Below are 17,059 nucleotides of genomic sequence, written 5' to 3'. Positions count from 1 at the left end.
TTTCCAAGGGAAAGATACATATCCAGATGAAGGAAATGAAATGACAGTGCTACCCTTGGGTAACAAATCATCATAAAAACCTAATGCAGTGTGAAAAATTTAGTCGAATTACTCTTTTTCTGCTTGTTTATTTGAGCTACAACGTGGAATGGGCCCCTTTGACACTTCAAACCAAGCCACTCAGCAATCCCCCAATTTTACCCTAGCTTAATCACAAGACAATTTACAACGACCAATTAACCTACTAAATGGTATGTCTTTGGAAAGTGGGAGAAAACCAGAGCACCCAGAGAAAACCCACAAGGTCATGAGGAAAACATACAAACTCCTTACAGACAGTGACAGGATTTCTTACAACCTTTGAATTTCAGTTGACAAAACTATACAAAAGCAGAATGAAGGCAGCAAACATTGACAATGTTTTCTTAAGTTAAGCATTGCACTCCTGCCCAATTTAGAACTACATTAGTACCTACTTTAGGATCTTGCTGCAGTGCTGGAAGAATTCATATTAATCCACATATTAATGATTTAGATTCCAAATAAAATTCTTGCAATAAGACTTTAATTATTCTTGATTGACAATGATGTTTGATATTTAAACAAGTATGCTGACTTTTTAATCTGCACAAGGTTATTACCATGTCATCTGGAAGTTCATTGATTTAATTCTAGATGAATTGAGTTGCTTGAAGAACTTTCAGAACGAGGCACAAGGTGGCTAGCTGATAGCAGTCAGGCAAAGTTATCATAAAGATTATCTCATTGCCCTTTAGCTGGGAGGGGAAAATTATAGTAGCTCAAGTCTCATGTCCAATTGTAATTCAGTGGCTCACAGACCAAGTGAATATGCAAGTATTAGCACTGCACAAGAGAAATGTGTCTCGTTTCACAAAATGAAGCTATAGATGCTTAGGTGGCTTAACAGTCAATGGTCATATGATGTAGTATGTGTCAGGGCCTTTGAACGAATAAGGAGTAAAACAAGAAATTGGTTTTCACAGAAAACATAACAGCTAATTTGGGTTACTAACAATAGCAGTTATAACAATACCAAACAAATCCAATTGTTCTTATGAAGCCAAGTTTCTTGCACCAGTAGATTCCCTCCAAAAAAAATTGTTCACAAAACAGAGCAAAGAGCTTGATATGGAATTATCTCATTCACTTTTTTTTCCTTAAATTTAATTCAGCAAGTAAAAATAGTATGTCCTTTCTGGAAGACAGTTCATTTCAACCCAGTGAATTGTAGAGCTTCTGATGCAGGTAGGCTATTTTCTCAGAGCGAGTTCTTTTAATTAATGGGACCCACTCCCAATAAGGAAGCTCTATGACGACATAGCCTGCTTGTACCAGCTGCCTCCTCTTCATACTGTGCAATCCCAGAAGAATGTGGGAACTGTGGCAGTAGTGATTACGGTTAGATACCTGAATGGCAAGTTTTCTGATTTCTGATGGTTCTTTCAGATGGTGAGCAGTATTGTTGTTTGCAATCTTCGAGTTAGTCAATGAACCTAGGAGACTGTCTGTAAGGGGAACATCATTTCTAAATAGTTTTAGATTCAATCCTCCATGGCTTCCTTCTGTAACGTCTTCAGTTCTGTGCAAATCTTTAACAAACCCATCTTCTCTCACGCAAAAACTGTCAGAGCCCCTTTTTAAATTGGATCTGCCGGTGCTGTTTTTGGCAAGTTGGGATATTAGCTTGTCAGTAATCTGAACACTATTGAACTTCAGTTCAAGTTTTTTCAAGTCCTTGTCTGCTGCTTCTGTGTTGAATGGCAGTGGCACACCAGTGGGGTCAAAGTGCACCTCAAGGTCAGCTGACCTGGTATGCGGCAAAATCATATGTTTCTTTACAAACTGAGGGCCACCGAGCATGAGTTGCAGCAGAGTGGCAGCTTCAACCATCTCTGGCTTCACACAAATATCCTGCCTGGCAAAATTCCAGAGCATTTCTGTGACTTCCTGCTGTAACTGCAAGGGGAGGCGGTGGCCTGTATAATCGGGGCACTCAATTGCCACCGTTCCATCAAGTGTGAAGAGATCTTTCTTCAGCTCAAATGGACTCCCATTGGTTGCCAACTTAATAAAATGCGGACTCAAAGCAGTATCGATCAGGTTGTGAGGGAAGCGCTGACTAAATGCCAGTGCCAACAAAGCAGTGAGAAAATGCTCTGGAAAACGCTGATATTCATGTATTTTAAGGTGCAACTGCTCAGTTAAGCTGGAGAAAAATTCAGTAGCATTTTCAGGCTCATAGTTCAAGGCTGAAAAGGACCAGAGGTATTTGGCAACGTCTTTGCTCCTACAGTACCGTACCTTTGAAGGCACCTTGGCAGCAACAGAATCCAGGAGATGAGTGTCTCGATAGCGCAACGATGCACATGTCAACACAATATGCATTACCCCCTGAGTGCCAATTTTAGGAATCCGTTCAGCTGCTACCTCCCCTAGACGCTCCAAGAAAGGCATGTGGCTCACGTGAGTATAGCGGAACATCTTCAACACGTTCACCAAGCTATAATTGCTAATGTCTTCCATTTTTGCAGCAACTTTGTCACCAATCCTCCTCATCAGCTGCTCAGAAAATCCATTTTTTGACTTGAAGAAACCCAAGCAGCAAGCTCCAATCTCCTCCAGATTCATCTGGTCCAGGTACTTGGACAGCAGCAGTTCCAGTTTCCGCATGAGATCTGCAGGGGCTTGACGGCTTTCCCCAATGATGTAAAGGAGCTGAACTAGTTGGGGCATAGTCAGCACTTTCCAACGCAAGCCCACGTAGCTCAGGACTAGTTCCATGTACCGTGGCACACTGTACCCAAGGTAGCGCCACATGTCGGCTACGTACAAGAGCTGATTAAACTCCATGTCCCACACACGGCGGCAAAACTCAGCGTTGAGGGGCTTCAGCAATGTGTGGGAAAAGGGCACCTGAAGGCGGACCATGGCCTTGAGAAGTTGGAAAAGCTGATGCAAAGTGAATGCGCCCAGGCTGTCAATGCTGTACTGGCAAAGCATTCCAAAACGGAAATCAGCCTTCAGAAGCATGTGCTGCTCAGTTGGCAACCAGCTGAGGTGCCAAGCATAGTCAGATATGGTCTCTGGGGTCAGGCTGCTTTTCAAGATGGAAACATTACAGAGAATCTTCTGCCCCTCTTTCACAGTGAGTTCCTCTCTCTGCTCGGAGCTGCAAAAACAAAGATCCTTGTAGGCACTTCCAATTTTCTGGAATCCTCGAGGGTCTTCTTTTGTATCATAAACCTCCACAATGTCTAACTCTGCTTTTTCCTTTGAAGTCACAGTCCGCCAGGTATCGCTATGCTGGTCTTCACTGGGCTTGTTGTAAGCCAGATCCAGCAACGTGTTTCTGATGCTGGACAGTCGGCGAGAACAAGTCACCATGTAGGTGTTACGTACTTGCTTGATTCCTACATTGGATGGAACATGCTCCAGGAAAAATGGGAAAGCATCTCTGTCAACTTTTGTCTCATTGGAAGCATTCTGCTGTGCCTGGATTTTAGTACTAGCATATGCTGCAGGACAGGAATATATTTTATAGTCGGTGCCAGACAAGAAGAGATTGGTCTTGTCAAACCTTACACCTGGCTTCTTGCTGTCATTCTCTTTCTTCTCTTCAGGTCTCGTCACTTCAGTGCATCGAATGGTCTTTGAATATGTTCTCCAGTTACAGATTCTTCTGGGAAGCTTCCAGGAGTTGATCGTAGCCATGTCAGTGAAGAGTATGGCACTTGGCTTCTCTTCAGTACTGAAAAAAAGGCAGAATAGTAAGTGTGTTGAAGTTCCAAGATGACCAGCATTATCAATTCACTGTAAAACTCCTGGGGATCTGCAATCACCTTTAATTAGCAACATCTACTTTATGACAAGGAAACAATTCCTTTAAAAAAAACTTAAAAGCACTTTCTAACTATTAATTCTATGCTAATATCCAACAGAACACTGATGTGGTGGATGCAGGTGCTTTCCCTCATCTTCTGCAGTTTAACAAGGTATCAAACCAACTACAACTAGGTCTTCAATGGAGAATGACCTGGGTGAGACAGCAGTGTTGATTTGCTTGTTCTTCAGTGAATTTTGGAGAATTGTGTGATATATTTTTCCAAATCCTTTGAGATGTCTGCTCTAGATATTCCACATCTCAGGAACACATTGTAAGGTAGAGATCATTGTTCCTCATTAGACTGAGTTTTCTACCAGATCTCAGATCTTGATTTTTTATTCTGGTGCCCTTTCCTTCAATCAATCACGCCTACCTTCAAGAGGTAGCCCATAAGATATGGCTCAAGTACCAGGTTTTCTCTTGTTGATGCGTGGTGCAGCTGAGGGGTCACTTGCCTTGCGTCTATTGAGCAGACGGCCCACTCTCTCACATGGTGAGAATGTCGATGATGACTTGGCTTCCAAGTGTATGCAAGCACAAATCTCATGTCCAGAAGGCAGCCCGAATACTGAGGTTTCAGTAAGTCTGATTGTAGAGTGTGGTCATCTCGATTGACAACTTACCATTGACTCTGAAGATTATCATTCCCTCATGAGGAAAATTGGTTGCAGGTGAGATGCAATGTTGCAGCAAGAAATACTAAAAAATCATTGGGACAATAACATAGATTCCACTGAGAATGGTTTTCTTGTAGACCCACTGGTTAACATTGTTGAGTAAATGCAAGATGCAGAGGATGATATGCCACTGTCCCCTTTGACTGGTGAAAGTCTTTGGTGAGGTTACATGGAGAGACAGATGAGGAGATCTTCTAAGCACAGTCAGCCCTCCTTATCCACGGGGGATTGGTTCAGGGACCTCCGCGGATACCAAAAACACGGATGCTCAAGTCCCTTAGTTAACCTGTCTCAGTGCAGTGGACTTTAGGACCCAGCGGAGCTCAGGACCCGCCACCCGCAGTTTCTGTTCCGTTGACGGAAAACGATCACGACTGAAAATAAAGTGTAAACAATAAAGCAATCGGAAAGAGGTGAAACGCCATCAGTTATTGGAAAAGCGTTAGGCTACAGTTGGTTAACGATCGGAACAATTTTAAAGGATAAAGTGAGAATAATGGAGCATGTGAAGGCCCTGCCCTGAAGAAAGCTACAATTATTACTAAGCAATGTAGTGGTTGATTTATTGAAATACATACGTTTAAGTGTTTAATATGCATAGAAAGGTAAAATATATACTATATACTAAGACAAACATTTGACTAACTGCCACTAAATAATACCGTATGTATCTGTTCCGACTTAGAGAACTTCCGTTTTTTTCCGATTCCCGATCCACGGTAACCTATGCACATCCTCCCGGATACTTTAAATCATCTCTAGATTAGTTATAATACCTAATACCATGTAAATGCTATGTAAATAGTTGTTATACTGTATTGTTTAGGGAATAGTGACAAGAAAAGAAGTCTGTAATGCTCAAACAACAAGTGCTGGACAGAGAAATTCCAGGTTTTCCCGATCTGCAGTTGGTTGAATCCTTGCATGCGGAACCCGTGTATAAGGAGGGCTGACTGTATAGCTTCAAGAAGCCAGTGCAAGCCCCTCTGCTTTTGAGTTCACCTCCTTTTCCGGCTCTCAGCAGGGTGGAGCCTTTGGAACTAGGACTGTATTTGGATTTGGCAATAAAGAAGAATATGTGTGTCATGACTAGCAGTTGACAAACCTTCTACACCATCTGTTTTGTTAGTCCTCAAGCGTCCCCCTCCCCACCCGTGAGGAATGGTAAAGCTTTCAATCCCGGATGTTCTTGCACCTGCAGTTAATCAGCACTCAAAACTCCTAGTAATTCTCATCAAACCAACACTGGTTCTTCATGTTTGAGAAATCAAACCCTCTTCATAGGTGCAAATTGGGGAAGGAGTTCAGGATAGTTTTTGAAGTGCATAGCACTGTGGTTCAATCACTGTATCTGCCTCTAGAGGTGCAGACTATAGATCTGGAACTACAAATTAAATTTAAATGCAGTTTATTAAATCTGGAATTACAAACCCCATTTCCAGAAAAGTTGGGATGTTTTCCAAAATGCAATAAAAACAAAAATCTGTGATATGTTAATTCACCTGAACCTTTATTTAACTGACAAAAGTACAAAGAAAAGATTTTCAATAGTTTTACTGACCAACTTGATTGTATTTTGTAAATATACACAAATTTAGAATTTGATGGCTGCAACACACTCAACAAAAGTTGGGACAGAGTTAAAATAAGATTGAAAAATGCACAGAATATTTAAGTAACACCGGTTTGGAAGACTCCACATTAAGCAGGCTAATTCTTTGCAAGCAAGGATGGGTCGTGGCTCACCCCTTTGTGCCAAAATTCGTGAGAGAATTGTTAGTCAGTTCGAAAGGAACATTTCTCAACGCAACATTGCAGAGAATTTAGGTCTTTCAACATCTACAGTACATAATATTGTGAAAAGATTCAGAGAATTCAGAGACACCTCAGTGCGTAAAGGGCAAGGTTGGAAACCACTGTTGAATGCGCGTGAACTTCGAGCCCTCAGACGGCATTGCCTAAGAAACCGTCATGCTACTGTGACAATTATAGCCACCTGGGCTCGGGAGTACTTCGGAAAACCATTGTCACCTAACACAGTCCGTCGCTGCATCCAGAAATGCAACTTGAAACTGTATTACGCAAGGAGGAAGCCATACATCAACTCTATGCAGAAACGCCAGTGAGTTCTCTGGGCCCGAGCTCATCTCAGATGGACCGAAAGACTGTGGAACCATGTGCTGTGGTCAGATGAGTCCACATTTCAGCTAGTTTTCAGAAAAAACGGGCATCGAGTGCTCCGTGCCAAAGATGAAAATGACCATCCTGATTGTTATCAGCGAAAGGTGCAAAAGCCAGCATCTGTGATGGTATGGGGGTGCATCAGTGCACACGGCATGGGTGAGTTGCATGTATGTGAAGGTACCATTGACTCTGAGGCGTATATTAGGATTTTAGAGAGACAAAAGCTGCCATCAAGGTGGTGTCTCTTCCCGGGACATCCATGCTTATTTCAGCAGGACAATGCCAGACCACATTCTGCACAGGCTGCAACAGCGTGGCTTTGTAGACACAGAGTGCATGTGCTTGACTGGCCTGCTGCCAGTCCAGATCTATCTCGTATTGAAAATGTATGGTGCATCATGAAGAGGAGAATCAGACAACGGAGACCACAGACTGTTGAGCAGCTAAAGTCTTATATCAAGCAAGAATGGACAAAACTTCCAATTGTAAATCTACTACAATTAGTATCCTCAGTTCCAAAACGATTAAAAAGTGTTATTAAAAGGAAAGGTGATGTAACAATGGTAAACATGCCTCTGTCCCAACTTTTGTTGAGTGTGTTGCAGCCATCAAATTCTAAATTTGTGTATATTTACAAAATACAATTAAGTTGGTCAGTAAAACTATTGAAAATTCTTTCTTCGTACTTTTGTCAGTTAAATAAAGGTTCCCGTGAATTAACATATCAGATTTTTGTTTTTATTGCATTTTGGAAAATATCCCAACTTTTCTGGAAATGGGGTTTGTAAAATATAAATATCAAATGCTTCCATCCATCAACTGACACATTTAATAATCCACTTAAATGAAAATCAAATTAGCAAGTTATTCAATCATTCTGACTCCTTTGCCTTCTCCTAGATTATAATGAGCAAGAAGTGTGACTCTGCCTGTCTCATGTACAGCTGTGTCATCATTGGCTGCTCTATCTTTCCTAGCTAAACCATCAGCACCTATTTTTTAATTAACCGTGGAAAGCCCTATAGAGAAAAGGCCATCTGACATACCATGCCAAAGCAGGTTAAAAAACAAATGCCGCAATCAAGACTAACCTCACTATCGATACTTGTACCTGCCCCAACTTCTTATTCTGGTTTCTTCCTCCTCCTTTTCTAGTGCTGAAGGGTCCCAGCCCAAAATGTTGGCTCTTTATCTCCTTCCATAGATGCTGCCCGACTTGCTGAGTTCCTCCACTATTGTGTGTGTGTGTTAGTCTAGATTTCAAGCATAGGCAAAGTCTCGTGTTACTGGTCCATTTCCTCTAGCATTTTTGAATAACTGTTACAGTCTGAAATTCATTTCTTAAAAGATACAAGATAGGTTTGAAAGAAAAAAAGCTGTAGAGCTGTTTGGAGTCAGAACCAACTTCAAACAGCTGGCACAAACACAATGAGCTGTTGGATGCCTTGTCTGTTGCAACATATCGTAACCGTCATTGCCACAAAAAAACATGAACGGTGTTTTCAACTGAATCCTGTGCAGGTGGTAGGCCCCAATGGAGTATCTGGTAAGTCTCCGAAAACTTGTGACAACCAACTGGCAGAAATATTCAAGGACATTTTCAACCTCTAATTGCCACGGTTGTAAGTTCCCACCTGCTTCAAAAGGGCAACAATTATACCAGTGTTCAGAACAGCAGCGTAAGCTGCCTTAATGATTTATCATCCAATAGCATATACATCTACGGTGGTGAAATGCTTTAAGAGGTTGGTCTTGGCTAGAATCAACTCCTGCCCCAGCAAGGACGTGGACCCACTGCAATTTTCCTATTGCTACAATAGGTCTATGGCAGACACAATCTCAATGGCTCTTCACACAGCTCTAGATCACCTGAACAATACAAACCCCTATGTCAGAATGCTGTTCATGGACTATAGCTCGACAATTTAACACCATCATTCCCACAGTCCCGATCGATAAGTTGCAGAACCTGGGACTCTGCACTTCCCTCTGCAATTGGATCCTCGACTTAGACCACAGACCAGAGGACATAGGAGCAAAATTAGACTACCTGGCCCATTTAGTCTGCTCCGCCATTCAATCATGGCTGATTTTTTTTTTGTCCCCTCCTCAATCCCAGTTCCTGACCTTCTCCCCATAATGTTTGATGCCATGTCTAATCAATAATCTACCAATCTCTGTCTTAAATGCACACAATGACTTGGCCTCCACAGCTGCATGTGGCAACAATTTCCACAAATTCACCACTCTTTGGTTAAAGAAATTTCTCCACATCTGTTCTGAAAGGAAGCCCCTCTATCCTGAGGCTGTGCCCTCTGTCCTAGATTCATCCACCATAGGAAACATCCTTTCCACATCTACTCTGTCTAGGCCTTTCAACATTCAAAAGATTTCAATGAGATCCCTCCTCATCCTTCTGAATTCCAGCGAGTACAGACCCAGAGCCATCAAACGTTCCTCGTATGATAACCTTTTCGTTCCTGGAATCATCCTTGTGAACCTCCTCTGGACCCTCTCCAATGCCAGGATATCATTTCTACGATGATGGGCTCAAAACTGTTCACAATACTTAAGGTGAGGCCTCACCAGTGCCGCATAAAGACTCAGCATCATATCCTTGCCCATCACTCTGCCTGTTCTCCACCTCTCTGCGGTGCTTCCCCCCACCCTTTCTTTCTCCCAAGGCCTCTCGTCCCATGATCCTTTCCCTTCTCCAGCTCTGTATCACTTTCGCCAATCACCTTTCCAGCTCTTAGCTTCATCCCACCCCCTCCTATCATTTCACATTTCCCCCTCCCCCCACTACTTTCAAATCTCTTAGTATCTTTCCTTTCAGTTAGTCCTGACGAAGGGTCTCGGCCCGAAACGTCGACAGTGCTTCTCCTTATAGATGCTGCCTGGCCTGCTGTGTTCCACCAGCATTTTGTGTGTGTTGTAGCCATTAATGAACAGCTCCTTCCCCTCTGCCGTCCAGTTCCCAAATGAACATAGAACCCATAAACACTACCTCACTTTTTTGACATTATTTCTGTTTTTGTACTAGTTTTATTTTAACTATGTAATATACATATATCTAGTAAGACGAACCTGCTGCCCGTCAATTTACTTCACGCTCTCGCTTTGTGTCAAACCTTTTCCAGCCTTGACCGGAAAGAATATTTTCTATACCTCAGGTCTAAATCATAGCTATATAAACTACTGTGTTTTCCTTTCCCATTGAAAAGTATTTGAATGTTTCAATTACCTTCAAGGAGCCTCAAAGCTTGACTCGCCAGGCCTCTCCAGATTGTGGCCTCCACACATGCGCACAAAGCCCGAGTTCAGCGCATGCGCATAAGTGATCGCTGTCAGCTGCCCGTAAGCGCGTGCGCATAAGTGATCGCTGTCAGCTGCCCGTAAGCGCGTGCGCACCTTCTCGGCTACCGGCTGCCCGTAAGCGCGTGCGCACTTTCCCGGCTGGCGGGCACGCTATTTGCGCCCGTTTTCACATCCCTCCTTCTCCCCGTTTCTCTCCGAATCGATTCCTTCTCGACCATCTTCACGATTTATTGAACATCGATTTCTCTAACTTCGAGCAGCCAATCCTCTCGATTCTGTTTTCTCCATGGACCACTGTCTTCTCCAATCGGATTCGTCCTTTTGAAAGTTCAAAGTAAACTTATCATCTTAGTACATAGATAACACCTAATACTTCCTTGAGATTCATTTTCTTGCAGGCACTTACAGGGAAAAAAAGCAATACAATAGGAAAAAAACCCTTTTCATTTCCCCCTATCACCTTCCAGCTTCTTATATAATTATCCTCTCCCCGACCTTCTTCAGCTCGACTCCCCTTCACATGGATCGATCTATCATCCACGAACTGTTCCTGCAGTGCCCCTCACACACTTTAATGTACTTCTTTCCGGTCGTGATGAAGAATCTCAACCTGCAACGTTCTATGGCTGTCTCGAGAAGACAAATCTCAGAGTTGTATACTGCAGACGTACTTTGATAATAAATGAACCTTCGAACTTTGTCATTTCCCTCTGTAGATGCTGCCCGAGTCCCCCCAGCTTTGTTGTATGTTGCTACCTGCTTGGTTTATTACACATGCACAGAAGTGTTGGTTGGGGTTTCTCAGCAAATGCAGAAAGCCTCCTTAGCACTAGGCACCCTCCACATGTGCATCACTGCCTCCTGCTGTGACTTTTGGGAGTCTCCCCTTATAGGCCAGCTGGTGCCACTGGGGGTGGGTCAAGCAGCATCTGTGAGAGGAACGAATTCGGGATCGAGAGCAGACAGACAAAGTGGCCAACATAGCAAGAGGAACGGGAGTGACAATTAAAGATTCTGAGATGAACGGTAAATGGGGAGGGCTGTAGAATGCCAAGCAGGTGGTACACTGTAAGGAAGTGAGCAGGGGTAGAGTTGGAAGACTGTGGAAGGTGAATAGATTGAAGCAGACAGAAGGAGGGGAAAAACAACAGAGTAAGGGAGTGTGAAGTTGGGATACAGTTGCTGGAGGGAGATAAGCAGGAACACAAAGCATTACCAGACCTGGATTTGGAAAAGTGAACAAGGTGAGAATGGGAAGAATAGGAAAAAGGGGATCTTTAGAAGTTGTAAAAAGGACAGTTGCATTCTAACACCACTAGATGGAACACGATTATCATCTGTGAGTGTTGAGTCCAATTCTGTCACTCTGACAGACAGTAAGGTCTATTTCCTGCAGAGAACAGGAGATCACTGGGCAGGAAGATGAAGCAATTACCATTACCACTGCCAAATACAAGGTGACTCCACGAAGAAGATTCATATGTAGTTCAATAGAAAGAAAATAGAAAGAAAATGTGCCACAACACGTACAGCACTGGAGGAATTCAACTAAATTCATTCAGCACTTTGTGTGTTGCTCCAGATTCCAGCATCTGATGTCTTCAGAAAAAATGCTATGAAGCCTCTACAGTTCAGGCAGCAACCGCTGAGAGAAAAACGGTCAGTATTCTAGATGAGAACTGGGGAATGATTGATGTATAACAGGTTTTAAGCAGCCTTTAGATGGATGCAAATAACTTGTCAGTTTACATCTCAATACCAATTAAATGGTCTAATGGTCTTTGTTGTTTGTGGAAGTTTTCTGTCCTAAAATGTGGCACGCTACATATAAATTAAATAAGCTTTCTCCCACAAGAGACAGTTGCAAGCATCCATTCAATCAACAAACCCCAAAAAGCAACACTTGTCACGAAAGTGAAGCTTTTGTTGTTCTAGTGTACAGTGGGTATATAAAGAAACAGCTGATATGAACTAGTCATGTTCTAATCCAAGGGACTGTATGAACAAGCAAGGAAATAAGTGATGAATCCTGTGCTACATCAACGACTGCATTGGTGCTGCTTCCTGCAACCACGCTGAACTCGTCAACTTCCTCCACTTTGCCTCCAAGCCCCAACTGCCCTCAAATTTACCCGGTCCATTCTTGACACCTCCCTCTCTTCCTTGATCTCACTGTCTCTATCTCTGGAGACAGCTTATCCACTGATGTCTATCATAAACCCACAGACTCTCACAGCTACCTGGACTATACCCCCTCCCACCCTGTTACATATAAAAACACCATTCCCTTCACTCAATATCTCCGTTTCTGCCACATCTGTTCTCAGGATGATGCTTTTCATTCTTGAATGATAGAGTTGTCCCCCTTTTTTGAAAAAAGTGCTTCCTTCCTCCACCATCAACACTGCTCTCAATCACATCTCTTCCATTTCATGCAAGTCTGTTTTTACCCCATCCTCCCACCACCCTACCAGGGATAGGGTTCCTCTTGTCCTCACCTACCACCCTACCAGCCTCAGCATCCAGCAGATAATTCTCCGGAACTTCCGCCAGCTCCACCTCCCTCCCCACTCCCCACTTTCTTCTTTTCCCAGGGATCACTCCCTACGCGACTCCCTTGTCCATTCATCTCTCCACACTGATCTCCCTCCTGGCACTTATCCTTGCAAGTGGAACAAGTGCTACACCTGCTCCTACACCATCTCCCTCACCAGCATCTTTCCAGTTGAGGCAACACTTCACCGCTGAGCCTGTTGGGGTCATATACTATGTTCAGCACTCCCGATGTGGCCTCCTGTATATCAGTAAAAACCGACGTAAATTGGGAGACTGCTTCACCGTGCATCTATGCTCCATCCGCAAGAAGAAGCGGGATCCCCCAGTGATCACTTTTTTAATTCCACTTCCGATTGCCATTCTGATATGTCAATCCATGGCCTCTACTGTCATGATGAGGCCATACTTATGATTGAGGAACAGCATCTTCTGGGTAACCTCCAACCTGATGGCATGAACATCAACTTCTCGAACTTCTGGTAATACCCCCCTCCCCCTTCACCATTCCCCATCCCCTTTTTCCTCTCTCACCTTCTCTCCTTGCCTGCCCATCTAGTGATCACACCTCCTTTTCTTTCCTCCATGACCTTCTTTCTTCTTCTATTAGATTCCCCCTTCTCCAGCCCTATATCTCTTTCACCCATCAACTTCCTAGCTCTTTACTTCATCCTTCCCCTTCCCGGTTTCACCTATTAGCTTGTGTTTTGCACTCCCCTCCCCCATCTTTTATATCTACTCTTATTTCCTTCCTTCAGTCCTGCCTATGGGCTTGGGCCTGAAACATGGACTGTACTCTTTTCCAATAGATGCTGCTGGGTCTGCTGAGTTCCTCAAGCATTTTGTGTGTATTGTTTGGATTTCCAGCAGCTGCAGATTTTCTCTCGTTTGTGAATGGATTTATGGTTGTACTTTTATGCCAGCTATACCAACAGAGGAATAAACAGGAGGTTCTGTTGCTGAGAGCCAGATTACCATTTTGTCTGTTACCTTTCAGGTGGCAGGGTCAAGGCCAGCTTGGATGGAATCCCCAGCATTCTTAAGTGGGAAAGGGAGCACTCAGAGTTCATGGTCCATGTCAGTACCTATCACATAGGTAGGAAGGGTGATGATGTCCTGCAAAGTGAGTTCAGTGAGTTAGGAGCTAGTTAAGTTAAACCCTCCACGGGTTGATTGCTATTCATGTCAAATTCAAGTGAGGCCAGAAACAGGAAGATAGTAAGACTGTAAGACTTAGGAGCAGAATTAGGCCACTTGGCCCTTCGAGTGCCCTCCACCATTCTATCCCGGCTGATTTATTATCCCTCTCAATTCCATTATCTTGCTTTCACCCCATAATCTTTGAACCCCCGAAACTAATGAAGAACCTATCAGCCTCCACTTTAAATGTACTCAATGACCTGGTCTCCACAGCTATTCATGGCAATGAAATCCACAGAGTCACCACTCTTGGGCTAAAGACATTCTTCCTCATCTCTGTTCTAAATGGATGTCTCTCTACTCTGAGGCTGTGGCTAAAATAATCCTTCTTGTGTCCTCTGGTCCTAGACTCCCCCACTATGGAAAACATTTTCTTCACATCCATTTTATGCAGGCCTTTCAATATTCAATAGGCTTCTATGAGATAGCCCCCATTCTTCTAAACTCCAGTGAGTACAAGCCCACATCAAATTCTTCCATGTTAACACTTTCATTCCTGGAATCACTTTTGTGAACCTTCTCTGGACCCTCTCCAAATCGAAAAATCTTTTCTTAGATAAGGAGCTCAAAACTGCTCACAACACTTCAAGTGCAGTTTAACCAATGCCTTATAAAGCCTCAGAATTACATCCTTGTTCTTATATTCCAGTCCAGATGAAGGGTCTCAGCCCACAACATCAACTGTTTACTCTTTTCCATAGATGCTGCTTGGCCTGCTGGGTTCCTCCAGCATTTTGTGTGTGTTGTTTTGGATTTCCAGCATCTTATATTCTAGAGCTCTTGCAACATATGCTAATATTACATTTCCCTTTTTTTATCACCAACTCAACCTGCAAGTTAACACCTATGGCAGGGGTACCCAATCTTTTTTATGCCATGAATCAATACCAATAAACAAGGGGTCTGTGGATGCCAGGTTGGGAAGCCCTGCTCTTGGGAATCCTGCAGAATGGCTCACAAACACGAGGAAATCTGCAGATGCTGGAAATTCAAGCAACACACACAAAATGCTGGTGGAACGCAGCAGGCCAGGCAGCATCTATAGGAAGAAGTACAGTCAATGTTTCAGGACAAGACCCTTCGTCAGGATTAACTGAAAGAAAAGATAGTAAGAGATCTGAAAGCCGAATGGCTCACTAGTCTCTTTGCACCTTGGAGCTTTGAAAATAAAAAATAGTCTACACTTTTTTTCTTCTACCTGTTACGAACCCACAGGTTTCGTTTACTGTGGACTGTCACTTTAAAAGAGTGCTTCGTTGAGGCAGGACTATGATGTTGTTCACTGACTGACTCACAGCTTGTTTACCTGTAAAACAAGGACACAGACAGTCACAGTCAGGAGTCAGAAGAGGAGGGAGAGAGGAACAAACCCGAAAAAGGTAGCAGCTCCAGCTTGTCGAAGCTGGGAATTCAGAACTCTGCTACACCCACAAGAGTGGGTTGATTATCGATCCACTGCACATCAAATGTGTGTCTGTCACTTTGTATAATCCAAAGGAGTGGATTTAGGTATGTCTTGTGGGACCATTCGAAGTTAACCCTTGCCTGAATATGTTATGTGGTAACCCTTTGAAGAATACATCCCTGTGACAGATCACTTTGGTGGTAATTCATATGTGGATTTGGAACGGCTTTATGGAAGATCTTCGACAACTGATTTTTATTAATTACCATTGTGGAACCTGTGGAATTGGACATAGTTTCCTTCTCTCTACATTTCACCTGGGATTACAAATATCTCTCTCCCATCATTTATTCTGTGGATGAACTGAACTTTCATGCTTTACCATCTCAAGACTCTAGGCCTTGTTCCCCCAGGCTCGATAGTTACAATATTATAAATATTTACTAATAAAGATCGTAGTTTTAACATCAAAACCAGACTCCAAGTGTGAACTCTATTGCTGCTGGTTCATTTCTAAATTGTTACAGTTCATAACAAAATTGGGGGCTTGTCCGGAATATGAACAAATTTAGGGGCTTATTGATTAATTTTCTATTTGATTGGGGAAATCCATTTTGATTTACTTGTGTGTGGAAATTATCAGCAATGGATATTGAGGCAGTTCTGGAAGCACCAGATCCTGGGGAATTTGGAGACACCAGAAACGATTAAGTGCTGGCTATTGCTAAAAAGCTGAGACTTGTTTCATTAAACGGTCTATGAGAAAGCCAGAGATTCAGAGGAAGATAGCTAAGTACTATATTACTTCGGGGTAGTTTGATGCTGAAGGATTAGAATTGTTCTCTGAACGTAAACCAGTTACCCCTGAGCTCCAGGTATGGCTGGACCAATTAAGGTTCGACCGAGAGAGACTTAGATTAGAAGCTGCGGAAACAGACAAACAGAGGGAAGAAGCAGAAAAAAAGGCATTTTGAAGCTGAGGAAACAGAAAAAACAGAGGCTGGAAGCAGAGAGACAGAGGCTGTTCAAGTTGGAAAAGATAGAGAAAATGCAGCAAAGGGGTCTAGTGATTGACCCTGGTGAGAAGTTTGTTGCCAATCGGGAAGCTAAATTGGTCCCTCCATTTAATGAAGCTAAGGTTGATAAATACTTTCAGTATTTTGAGAAGGTGGCTCAAAGTCAAAATTGGCTGGAAGGAAGCTGGTCTCTCTTGTTATAGACTGTATTTATAGGTAAGGCTCAACACGCTTACTCTGCTTTCTCAATTAGAGATGCTGCTAATTATGAGACAGTGAAATGGGCCATACTCAAAACCTATGAATTGGTTCCAGAAGCCTATAGACAACGGTTTAGAAGTTTGAGGAAAACTGTGAGCCAGACACGTGGAATTTGCTTATAAGAAGTTTGTGTGTTTTGAAAGATGGTGCAATCTGAAAATGTGAATGATGATTTTAACAGCTTGAAAGAGTTGGTTTTATTTGAAGAATTTAAAAGGTGTGTCCCTGATGACATAAAGACCTATTTAGATGAAAAGGATGCTGCCAGTTTGCAGGAGTCTGCTAGATTAGCAGATGAGTTTTCTTTAACCCACAAGGTTGAGTTTACCCCAAGTAGGTGTTTCCAAAAGAGTAGCAGGGATAACCAGGGTAAACCAGAAATTAAATCTGGGGCTAGTGACAAAAGTAAGGATGAAGGGAAGCAAGTGAAGGAGAAATATTCTGGTCTTACTTGTTACTATTGAGAGAAAGCTGGTCATGTTATGGCTAATTGTTCCATCCTGAAGAAGAAAACGGTAAAGGATGCAGCCCCAAATGCTTG

The 17,059-nt window shown here is 43.0% G+C and overlaps 2 protein-coding genes across 4 annotated transcripts in view; both read right to left on the bottom strand.

Moving 5' to 3' along the window:
• Positions 1-10,103, bottom strand: part of ubox5 (U-box domain containing 5) — a 48,316-nt gene extending 38,213 nt beyond the window's left edge. For 2 of the 3 annotated variants that reach the window (XR_012098589.1, XM_073042179.1), the window contains exon 1: positions 10,010-10,103. The gene's annotated coding sequence lies outside the window, so the exon portion shown is untranslated. Of the gene's footprint in view, positions 1-7,856; positions 8,019-10,009 lie in introns of those variants that run through there. The other variant, XM_073042180.1, reaches the window with a different exon arrangement.
• fastkd5 (FAST kinase domains 5) lies at positions 109-10,121 on the bottom strand. Its single transcript, XM_073042178.1, has 2 exons — positions 10,010-10,121; positions 109-3,769 (listed from the first exon to the last, which is right to left on the bottom strand). Exon 2 carries the CDS (start codon positions 3,730-3,732, stop codon positions 1,234-1,236), a length of 2,499 nt encoding a protein of 832 aa, XP_072898279.1. The 5' UTR covers positions 3,733-3,769; positions 10,010-10,121; the 3' UTR covers positions 109-1,233.
• Positions 10,122-17,059: the final 6,938 nt, after the last annotated feature.

This window comes from Hemitrygon akajei, chromosome 4 (genome assembly GCF_048418815.1).
Source record: "Hemitrygon akajei chromosome 4, sHemAka1.3, whole genome shotgun sequence".
Lineage (NCBI taxonomy): Eukaryota > Metazoa > Chordata > Chondrichthyes > Myliobatiformes > Dasyatidae > Hemitrygon > Hemitrygon akajei.
The sequence above is the reverse complement of the archived record's forward strand: the minus strand, read 5'-3'. Positions and strand labels throughout refer to the sequence as shown.